This window comes from Anoplopoma fimbria, chromosome 1, assembly GCF_027596085.1.
Source record: "Anoplopoma fimbria isolate UVic2021 breed Golden Eagle Sablefish chromosome 1, Afim_UVic_2022, whole genome shotgun sequence".
In the NCBI taxonomy this organism is placed as follows: domain Eukaryota; kingdom Metazoa; phylum Chordata; class Actinopteri; order Perciformes; family Anoplopomatidae; genus Anoplopoma; species Anoplopoma fimbria.
Genome location: NC_072449.1, coordinates 400,341 through 411,963, shown reverse-complemented (window position 1 = coordinate 411,963; position 11,623 = coordinate 400,341). Strand labels below are relative to the sequence as shown.

Genomic DNA, 11,623 nt, shown 5'->3' with positions numbered 1-11,623 from the left:
GCTGCGTTCTCTCCCGTCTGCTATTCTCCCTGAACACCAACAGCTGCACCTCCAGTCACCAGTCCCTCCAGCTCCTTAAGTTCCCTTATGACACCACCCTCATGGACTCATCTCTGGTGGGGATTAGTCCACCTACAGGTGGAGATCCACCAATATGATGACCTGGTGTGGATCGAACAACTTAGAGCTCAGCGCTCTACAGACAGTGGAGATGGTTGTGGCTAAATTAGGTCAAACATGTTCTCTTCGTACATGACATATTTTTCATATTAGCACAAATTGTCTACATATACACTGAATGAATGATTCTGTGAATGTAAATATGAATGTTCAACAAGTAAACAAGGTGTTAATAAAGTTTAATGAGAAAGTTCAGTTCACACAGAGAAGTCACTTCAAAAACATAATGACAGAAACATCTAATATCATTATTACATCTTACTGAATCATTGATGAATCAAACAGAATATTAAACCCAGGCTGGATTTGTTTGGACTGTTTTTTTATGCTGTAACAGATAAACTTGTATTATAATAAAAACACAACATGAGGTCCGTTTGTCGTCAAACTGCTGCTGATTTACAGAGATGGTAACCTGGTTACCTGATCATTAAACTCATCTGTAATAATAAAAAACACCTGGTTGGATGACCAGTCACTAACTCATAATCAATAAATGACTAATCCATCAAGTCAAAGAAAGAAGTGAGCATCTTAGAGACTCTAATGAAAGACCATCATGCTGCATCATGGGAAATGCAGGCTCCAGTGAAGGTCCCTGCTGCGTCTTATTATGATCCATTTTTTATTTTTCTTGTTTTAACATGGTGCACTCCAGCACCGTTCAACTCATTAAAAAACACACTGCTGATTACATATTTAATTGTTTAACCCATAAATATCAAACGTGATGTCAAACCACCACTTAGGTCCCAAGAATCAAAGTGACAAAGTAATTTAGGATTATTAAAATAATACAGACTTTATGGAAACTGGACACTAAAAATGATTGTAGGGTTAACTTAATAAATTACTTCAAATGAAAGTTTAATGTAATGTAGATCATCTTTTCCTAACTTATCATTGAATCAACATTCACACTACAGAAGTTATAGCAGGTATCAAATCAGACCAGAGCCGGTTCTGCTACAAGATCATGTTACAGAACTGACCCTCATTGGGCCCCGGACCCTCAGTGGGCACCGGACACTCAGTGGGCTGCGGACCCTCTTCTCAGACCTTGTCTGGTTTTGGGCTCTCTGGGATGGCCAGAGACTCCAGAGAGGACTGCTCATCTGGATCTGGAAGCAGCTCCTCCTTATCACTGCAGGAAGATACAGATATCTTCATTACATCATCAATCCTACATCCATCAATCAATCATTACATCCATTAATCAACCTCCATCAATCGATCAAAGGCCTCTTACAGCAGAGGAGCAAGGAGAACTCCCCTTTGGCTCCACCTTCAATACAAACTGTACTGAACGCCAAGGAGCAATGTCTGCTATGTGATACAGGTTACATCCACAGGGGGCGCTGCTGTGACCTCAGACTGATGTCTATGTGATACAGGTTAAATCCACAGGGGGCGCTGCTGTGACCTCAGACTGATGTCTATGTGATACAGGTTAAATCCACAGGGGGCGCTGCTGTGACCTCAGACTGATGTCTATGTAATACAGGTTAAATCCACAGGGGGCGCTGCTGTGACCTCAGACTGATGTCTATGTGATACAGGTTAAATCCACAGGGGGCGCTGCTGTGACCTCAGACTGATGTCTATGTGATACAGGTTAAATCCACAGGGGGCGCTGCTGTGACCTCAGACTGATGTCTATGTGATACAGGTTAAATCCACAGGGGGCGCTGCTGTGACCTCAGACTGATGTCTATGTGATACAGGTTAAATCCACAGGGAGCGCTCTTTGTTTTTGATGATCTGGTTTAACAAAAGCAGCACTGAGACAAGTGAGACGGTTTGTCCTCTGGGGACAGAAGACACTGATTGACAACGTCTTCAGCCTGGTTTCACAAGTAGCCAGAATACATTCAGTTAGTGAAGCACTTTATTTTCCAGCAGAGAAAAATCAGTTGATGGTCGATGGGACTATAAACCTAAACCAGAATGTTCCGATACAAAAATGTCCTGTTTCCTTCAGATCATTAAATTCATGTGCAGAATCTGTTTATTGAGATTAAATGTTACCTGATGGAAGACGGACGGCGGAACAGACTGTGGCGTCTCAGCGTGATGACGACGAGTGAAACCAGCAGCAGAGCAGAAATGGCTGCCAGAGTGACGAAGAGGAAGACAGCTGCAAGAGAGACCAGAAGAAGATTGTGTTAGAGTCATATCGTCACAACCGGGCATCGTCACACGCAGGTATCATCACACCCGGGTAAAATCAAAAGGGGTAATGTTCTAGGGGTAAAACAAACTGAAGGTCTAAAGATCCTGAATCAGTAAAAACTGACCTGCAGTCCAACGGTCACGAACTTTTCCACGATGGTCAAAGGAACCTGGAGGGAGAAGAAGGTAGAACACACATTATGTAAACATACAGGAGATATGATATATATATATATATATATATATATATATATATATATATATAGATATATACAGCAGGTAAAATAAGTATTGAACACGTCACCATTTTTCTCAGTAAATATATTTCTAAAAGGTGCTATTGACATGAAATTTTCACCAGATGTCGGAAACAACCCAAGTAATCCATACATACAAAGAAAACCAAACAAATAAGTTCAGAAACTAAGTTATGTGTAAGAAAATGGAATGACACAGGGAAAAAGTATTGAACACGCTTACTGAAATGCTTTTTTCTGTCCTGGCCCCTCAGTGGTGGAATGAACTCCCCACTGACGTCAGGACAGCAGAGCCACTGCCCATCTTTCGGCGCAGGCTGAAAACTCACCTCTTCAAGAAGTACTACCCTGAGCCTTCCGCTTAGCATTTATTGCATTCGTATTAGTTTGTTGCATTTATTGCATTCGTATTAGTTTGCTGCACTTATTGTATTCGTATTAGTTTGTTTCTGCACTATACATTTGCTCTTGTTTATACTTTTAAATGCTTGTTTAAGAAAGGAGATGCACTTATGACTTCTGGTGACTAGTAGTTCTCTTGAATACCTATGTTGAATACACTTATTGTAAGTCGCTTTGGATAAAAGCGTCAGCTAAATGACTGTAATTTAGGCTAATAAGCCTGTGAAATACTGGGAGAATATAGTCTGGTCAGATGAGACCAAAATTGAACTCTTTGGATGCCATAATACACACCATGTTTGGAGGTCAAATGGCACTGCACATCACCCCAAAAACACCATACCAACAGTGAAGTTTGGAGGTGGAACATCATGGTGTGGGGCTGGTTTTCAGCATACAGCACTGGCAAACTTCATATAATTGAAGGAAGGATGAATGGAAAAATGTAGCGAGACATTCTTGATAAAAATCTGCTGCCATCTAGCAGGATGATGAAGATGAAACGAGGGTGGACATTTCAGCAAGACAATGATCCCAAACACACAGCCAAGGAAACTCTCCATTGGTTTCAGAGAAAGAAAATAAAGCTGCTAGAATGGCCCAGCCAATCACCTGACCTGAATCCAATAGAAACTCTATGGAAAGAACTAAAGATCAGAGTTCATAGAAGAGGCCCACGGAGCCTTCAAGATCTGAAGACTGTTTGTGTGGAAGAATGGGCCAAAATCACACCTGAGCAATGCATGCCACTAGTTTCTCCATACAGGAGGCGTCTTGAAGCTGTCATTACCAACAAAGGCTTCTGTACCAAGTATTAAATACATTTCAGTAAGCGTGTTCAATACTTTTTCCCTGTCGTTCCATTTTATTACACATAACTTAATTTCTGAACTTATTTGTTTGGTGTTCTTTGTATGTATGGATTACTTGGGTTGTTACCGACATCTGGTGAAAATGTCATGTGAATATCACCTTTAGAAATATATTTACTGAGAAAAATGGTGACGTGTTCAATACTTATTTTACCGGCTGTATGCACGCACACACACGTGTGTGTGTGTGTGTGTGTGTGTGTGTGTGTGTGTGTGTGTGTGTGTGTGTGTGTGTGTGTGTATATGTATATACACACACATACATACATACACACACAGTAGCATCAAGAGAAGTGAGTGAACACTGTCTTTACCGTCTCGTCTGCAGCGGCTCAAACACTCATCCATGGTGCCGTAGCGGTTCTGGTTTCCACCACAACCTCCATAAATGAATGACTGACAGGTGCCAGTGTTTGGGTTGTGGTAGAACATGGGGAAGGCGGCCCGGCAGGGACCGGGGTCAGAGGTCGCCATACAGTCATCTGCAGACAGACATCATTCATTTACTCAATATTTACTGGTTTTATTTCATTTACCATCAGGAGTCAGGATGAAGTACACGTTGTACTCTTGAACAGGTGACGATCTCTTAGTTTTCTTTATTCATTTGTACCTTTGTATTCTGTTGAAACTTCATCCTCAGCAGCACCTTTCTTGGAGGAGGGAAGCAATCTGACTGCAGGAGAAGAGACAACTTTCATTCAATTCAATTCAATTCATTTTAATTCATGTTGTATGGCCAACTAGACTTTAATTACATGAATGGTAAACTCTTTACACTGACAAACAGGTACAAACAGGTGTGTTGCTCACCTGTACAGGTACAGACAGGTGTGTTGCTCACCTGTACATGTACAGACAGGTGTGTTGCTCACCTGTACAGGTACAGACAGGTGTGTTGCTCACCTGTACAGGTACAGACAGGTGTGTTGCTCACCTGTACAGGTACAGACAGGTGTGTTGCTCACCTGTACAGGTACAGACAGGTGTGTTGCTGACCTGTACATGTACAGACAGGTGTGTTGCTGACCTGTACAGGTTCAGACAGGCATGTTGCTCATCTGTACATGTACAGGTGTATTGCTCACCTGTACATGTACATAGAGGTGTGTTGCTTACCTGCACATGTTGCCATGCAGCTCTCCTTGCTGACGTAGTTGTTCTTGTTTCCTCTGCAGCCTCCGTAGATAAATGATTGACAGCTGCCTGTCTCACTGTTATAGTACCAGTGCTGAAACGCTGCTCTGCAGGGACCCACCTGAGGCTCCGCCCCACAGTGTTCTGACAAAACCACACAAATGTGTTATTTTACCTTTGAATTGTTTATGTTTCATTTCTATAGCTCTGTTTATCTTTCACTGATACACCGGTTTCCATAAAGTTATGTTTATAGAAATATTTATAGCGCTTTTTAAGAACTCAAAGTGGCTTTACACTAAGGAGCTGTGGTCGAATGTCTTTACTTCTGTTTAATGTTTATATTACAGGACAAATCTATGTATCTGCCTCTAGTGATGATTCATGTGGAACAGACGTTCAGTCAAAGAGCTGCTGCTGTAACAAACTCAGTGAAACGTTCATTATGTGACAGAAGAGTTGAAACATACCAGCGTAGTCAGCAGCAGACGTTTCTGTAGAAGAAGAGAAGAAGAAGTCATTACTGAGTCTCTCACACACACAATTTTTCCTTCCCCCTACATTTCTTTCTTCTGTCGGCTCAGTTTGTCTTTTATCTTCTGTGTGTCATCCTTCTCTTTTATATATATATATATATATATATATATATATATATACATACATATATACACACACACACACACACACACACACACACACACACACACATATGTACACGTGTGTGTGTGTGTGTGTGTGTTACCTTTGTCCTATTACTACCAATACATCAGTTATTAATGCCAGTACATCAGTTATTACTGCCAGTACATCAGTTATTACTGCCAGTACATCAGTCCCACATACACTGTCCTGCTTCCCTTAAATTCTCACTGAATGTGGATTAATCCACCGCTGTAAAAAGTACACAACAGATTCACTATCTCCCTGTGAGTTTACTCAAACATTGTGGATACTACATTTCCCATAATACAACACCCTTGCTGCCCTGTAAACACACACAATAACAACTCCAAACCTGCAGTTTGAAATGTTTTGATAGAAATATGCACAAACATAGAAATGTTATCCAGCTGTGTAAATGATCAGATTAATCAATCATGATGATGGAAGTGGTCTCCGGTCAAAGAGACATAAACACAGATACTGGAAGTGGTTCCAGCATAGACACTGGTACCAGTATCTATACTGGTAACGATACCAGTTTAGACACTGGTAGTGGTACCAGTATCTGTATGGTCTGGAGAGACAATCAAATGGGAGGCGGCAGAAAGACAGACAGAAAGTTGGACTGTTGAGGAATCTGTGAAGATCTGAACTAAAAGCCTCGTCTGTAAAGGTGTGTTCAGGTGTTTGTCTTCAGGATCAGAGTTCGCAGAACCAGTCAGACCACAGTAACCTGACACGCATGCATGCACACAAACGCACACACTTGGACTAACTGAAGGAGAGACAAAGAGAACCCATTAACACACACTCAACCGAAGTTATTCTAGTAGAGATCAATTATCTAACGATATAGTTTCTCTAGATGGCATTGCTCTGGCATCCAGCACTACCGTTAAGAACCTTGGAGTTATCTTTGACCAGGATCTGTCTTTTAAATCTTATATAAAACAGATCTCAAGGACAGCCTTTTTTCATTTACGTAACAATTAAATCAGTGACTTCCTGTCTCAAAGCAGAAAAACTAGTTCATGCATTTGTTCCCTCTAGACTAGATTACTGTAACTCCTTATTATCAGGCTGCTCTAATAGGTCTCTTAGATCTTTACAGTTGATCCAGAATGCTGCAGCACGTGTTCTAACAGAAACTAAGAAAAGAGATCATATTACTCCAGTATTAGCTTCTCTGCACTGGCTCCCTGTTAAATCAAGAATAGAATTTAAAATCCTTCTCCTCACCTACAAAGCTCTAACTGGCCAGGCACCGTCTTATCTTAAGGAACTTATAGTTCCATATTACCCAACTAGAGAGCTGCGCTCCATCAATGCAGGGTTACTTGTGGTTCCTAGAGAATATAAAAGTAGGATGGGAGCCAGAACCTTCAGTTATCAGGCTCCTCTTCTGTGGAACCAGGTTCCAGTTTCAGTCCGGGGGGCCGACACACTCACCACTAAGAGCAGGCTTAAGACCTTCCTTTCTGATAGCGCTTATAGTTAGGGCTGGTTCAGGTCTATAGTTAGGACTGGTTCAGGTCTATAGTTAGGACTGGTTCAGGTCTATAGTTAGGACTGGTTCAGGTTTATAGTTAGGGCTGGTTCAGGTTTATAGTTAGGACTGGTTCAGGTTTATAGTTAGGACTGGTTCAGGTTTATAGTTAGGACTGGTTCAGGTTTATAGTTAGGACTGGTTCAGGTTTATAGTTAGGACTGGTTCAGGTCTATAGTTAGGACTGGTTCAGGTTTATAGTTAGGGCTGGTTCAGGTCTATAGTTAGGACTGGTTCAGGTTTATAGTTAGGACTGGTTCAGGTTTATAGTTAGGACTGGTTCAGGTTTATAGTTAGGACTGGTTCAGGTCAACATTTTTTGTCACTTTAACTGAATTAACTTTGTTTTATTCTGACCTTTCAAAATAAAGCTACAATAAATGATCCTATGACTTATCAATGTTCATTGGAGTTTCAGGTGAACGTTCTCATTTCAAAGCTTCCAGGAAGTGGAGCGACCGGTCGGACCTGAAAACTCTGAACAGAGAACAGAGAACTGCATTCCTCAGTGATGACTCACGTCACCTGACAGGTGAGTTTGATGATGTCAGAGGAGGAAATGAACTCATTATTAGGAGGGGGCTAGTCTGGACCTGTGCTTCTCTATAGAAACATTTTTGCACATGATGCCAACTCTGTAGAGTTCTGGTTCAGGTCTGGTTCAGGTCTGGTTCAGGTCAACCGTCCGTATGGAGCTTCTTGTGAAACAATCGGGTTGTAGGGTCCTCAGAGACCACGTCGTCCTCAGAGACCACGTCGTCCTCAGACTGATAGCTGATTGGTTCAGAGATTGACGACATGCTGCTATGACTCACATTTCATTTTGAAATCTTTGGGTCTTCCAGCATCAAAGACTATTAAACTAAAATAAAGTTATGATAATAATTTATGAATAAGAGTTTATTTAATTTACCAATTAAGAAGCAATTATTTAGAATGTGTTCTTTATTTTATTTCTGTATTTCATATCACTTACAGTGAATCTATGGAGTTTTAATACATATACAAAAATATATATATATCAGTCAGCAGCACCGCTAACAGGAGGAGAGCTAGTAACGTTAGCAGCACCACTAACGACTAACAGGAGGAGAGCTAGTAACGTTAGCAGCACCTCTAACAGGAGGAGAGCTAGTAACGTTAGCAGCACCGCTAACAGGAGGAGAGCTAGTAACGTTAGCACCACTAACAGGAGGAGACTAGTAAAGTTAGCAGCACCGCTAACGACTAACAGGAGGAGAGCTAACAGGAGGAGAGCTAGTAACGTTAGCAGCACCTCTAACAGGAGGAGAGCTAGTAACTTTAGCAGCACTGCTAACAGCTAACTAACAGAGGTTCAGTTCAGTTACATTATGATGCGTTCAGGCTCTGTTCAGTTAAATGAGTTTTGGTTGAAGGTAAATTATAACATTATCATGATGCGTTCACATATAATCTGTAAAATGTAGTGTTGGTGATAAACTAGAATAAATCCAGTAGTTTGAAGGAGATGTTTTCACATTAATATAAACATTGAAGATGTTTAATCTGTAAAATGTAGTGTTGGTGATAAACTAGAATAAATCCAGTAGTTTGAAGGAGATGTTTTCACATTAATATAAACATTGAAGATGTTTTCACATTAATATAAACATTGAAGGTGTTTTCACATAAATAAAAACATTGTAGGAGATGTTTTCACATTAATATTAATATTGAAGGAGATGTTTTCACATTAATATAAATATTGAAGGAGATGTTTTCACATTAATATTAATATTGAAGGAGATGTTTTCACATTAATATAAATATTGAAGGAGATGTTTTCACATTAATATTAATATTGAAGGAGATGTTTTCACATTAATATTAATATTGAAGGAGATGTTTTTTTAATATTGAAGGACATTAATATTAATATTGAAGGAGATGTTTTCACATTAATATAAACATTGAAGATGTTTTCACATTAATATTAATATTGAAGGAGATGTTTTCACATTAATATAAACATTGAAGATGTTTTCACATTAATATTAATATTGAAGGAGATGTTTTCACATTAATATTAATATTGAAGGATATGTTTTCACATTAATATTAATAGATATTAGAGATGAATTATGATGTTTAACTTCCTAACACGAGCTTAGAACACGTCATTAACACTACTAATGATCAGATCTGTTTTCATCCATAAACATACCATCTTTTATGTCCTTATCATTTGAATTGGGGTATTTTATGAAGAAAATAAAACAGTGTAAATGACTATAACAAAGTAAACAATGCTAATAATCGATCATCATTGTTGCTGGCTGAATGGACACTCATCAATAATCGGCCATCAGCCTGTGAGCAGACTTATTGATCACATTATTCATTATTGATCTCATTATTGATCACATTATTGATCACATTATTGATCTCATTATTGATCTCATTATTGATCTCATTATTGATCACATTATTGATCTCATTATTGATCACATTATTGATCTCATTATTGATCTCATTATTGATCTCATTATTGATCACATTATTGATCTCATTATTGATCACATTATTGATCTCATTATTGATCTCATTATTGATCTCATTATTGATCACATTATTGATCACATTATTGATCTCATTATTGATCTCATTATTGATCACTCATTATTGATCTCATTATTGATCTCATTATTGATCTCATTATTGATCACATTATTGATCACATTATTGATCTCATTATTGATCACATTATTGATCACATTATTGATCACATTATTGATCTCATTATTGATCACATTATTGATCTCATTATTGATCTCATTATTGATCTCATTATTGATCTCATTATTGATCACATTATTGATCTCATTATTGATCTCATTCTTACGGTTCTTGGTCTGGTTGCTCTCCGGCTTCCAGGACTCCATCAGCGGGACGACGCGCGGCCTCTCCCCGCCTCCCTGCGGCTCTCGGTCGGCCTCCCTCTTCCCCTTCTTGCGGTAAACCTTGGACTGTGTTCCGGGCCTGAGGACGCACACGTCCCGGTCCCGGTCCAGACAGCCCACCAGCAGGCACAGCGGCGTCCCGTCCTGCGGGAAGCTCACCTGGGCCAGGTCGCAGGCCGGGTCGGCGCAGCACTTGGCCCGGCAGCTCTCCGGGTCCGGAACTTCAGAGATCTTGACAGCGCCAATCAGGGACAGGTCCAGACCCTGATCCGGATCAATGGACTGGTCCCAGTCACAGTGCAGAGTCTGGCCGGTACAGACCAGGAGACACAGGGCCAGGAGACTCAACCTGTCCATGTTCTTCTGCAGAGATCGACCTGGACCGGGTTTAAACTCGACAGGTGAAGACAGGTGAACACAGGTGAACACAGGTGAAGGCAGTGAAGGCAGGTGAACACAGGTGAAGGCAGGTGAACACAGGTGAAGGGCTCTCGGCTCACTTCCTCGTTTGGTGGCGTTTTGTTGTCGCAGATGAATTTACCTGAGCGACAGGTGAGGTCACTGTAGCCACGCCCCCACTGCGTCATCACCACGTCTCTGTTTAAAGACAGGAAGAAGGAGAAATGTGTATTTGGATCAAACTCAATCTATTCTATGATAATGTGATATCTAATTATTATATTCACATAATAATCAATTCATGCATTTCATTGATAAAGTCTGCAGAGACTGAAAATAAAGATATAAACATGTTTATTCGTTCTGGATGATAAGTTTATTCATATAGAAGTTTACAATAAACAAAATCAATGAAAATGTTTTTAATAAAACGTAAAAGTAAAAAATCTAAATAAAGAAACTTTTTCATAACGTTATTTGAAAATAAAAATGTGGAAAATCTAAAGTGTTTAAAGCGCTTCGTCCTGTGTGGAAAGAGATCTAGTTTATTTTAGTCTGTGAAAATAAAATCATATTCAAAACATGAATAATATTATAGTGTGTAATAATTTAGAAAGCTGATCTCCATTTGTTCATAATAATCCATCAATATATTTACGCCCTCAGTATTTGCTACTATATTACAATATAATCAAATATACAGCGGGTAAAATAAGTATTGAACACGTCACCATTTTTCTCAGTAAATATATTTCTAAAGGTGCTATTGACATGAAATTTTCACCAAATGTCGGTAACAACCCAAGTAATCCATACATACAAAGAAAACCAAACAAATAAGTTCAGAAATCAAGTTATAAAATGGAATGACACAGGAAAAAAGTATTGAACACATGAAGAAAGGGAGGTGAAAAAAGGCATGAAAGCCAAGACACCAGCTGAAATCTATCAGTAATTAGAAAGCAATCCTGCACCTTGTCAGTGCAAATGAATATCAGCTGCTTCAGTCCCAACTGATGGCCTATAAAAAGGTGTCTCATTACCAAGGTGTCACACAAGAAACATCTCATGATG

General features: G+C 39.6%; 1 protein-coding gene across 1 annotated transcript; it reads right to left on the bottom strand.

Annotated features, from left to right (window-relative positions):
• Positions 1 to 348: 348 nt before the first annotated feature.
• spint2 (serine peptidase inhibitor, Kunitz type, 2) lies at positions 349 to 10,591 on the bottom strand. The gene is made up of 8 exons (XM_054596406.1): positions 10,093 to 10,591; positions 5,491 to 5,514; positions 5,003 to 5,164; positions 4,497 to 4,559; positions 4,198 to 4,365; positions 2,478 to 2,522; positions 2,209 to 2,317; positions 349 to 1,324 (listed from the first exon to the last, which is right to left on the bottom strand). Exons 1-8 carry the CDS (start codon positions 10,505 to 10,507, stop codon positions 1,234 to 1,236), a joined length of 1,077 nt encoding a protein of 358 aa, XP_054452381.1. The 5' UTR covers positions 10,508 to 10,591; the 3' UTR covers positions 349 to 1,233.
• Between the last annotated feature and the right edge of the window lie 1,032 nt (positions 10,592 to 11,623).

Bases quoted from the DNA above. Each gene is read 5' to 3' on its own strand.
- spint2 (XM_054596406.1), bottom strand. From the start codon at position 10,507: ATGGACAGGTTGAGTCTCCTGGCCCTGTGTCTCCTGGTCTGTACCGGC. The intron at 4,366-4,496 runs GTACAAATGAAT...GTCTGTCTGCAG, and splicing joins AGTTTCAACAGAATACAAAG to ATGACTGTATGGCGACCTCT. The intron at 2,523-4,197 runs GTAAAGACAGTG...TTCTCCCTCCAG, and splicing joins GAGCCGCTGCAGACGAGACG to GTTCCTTTGACCATCGTGGA.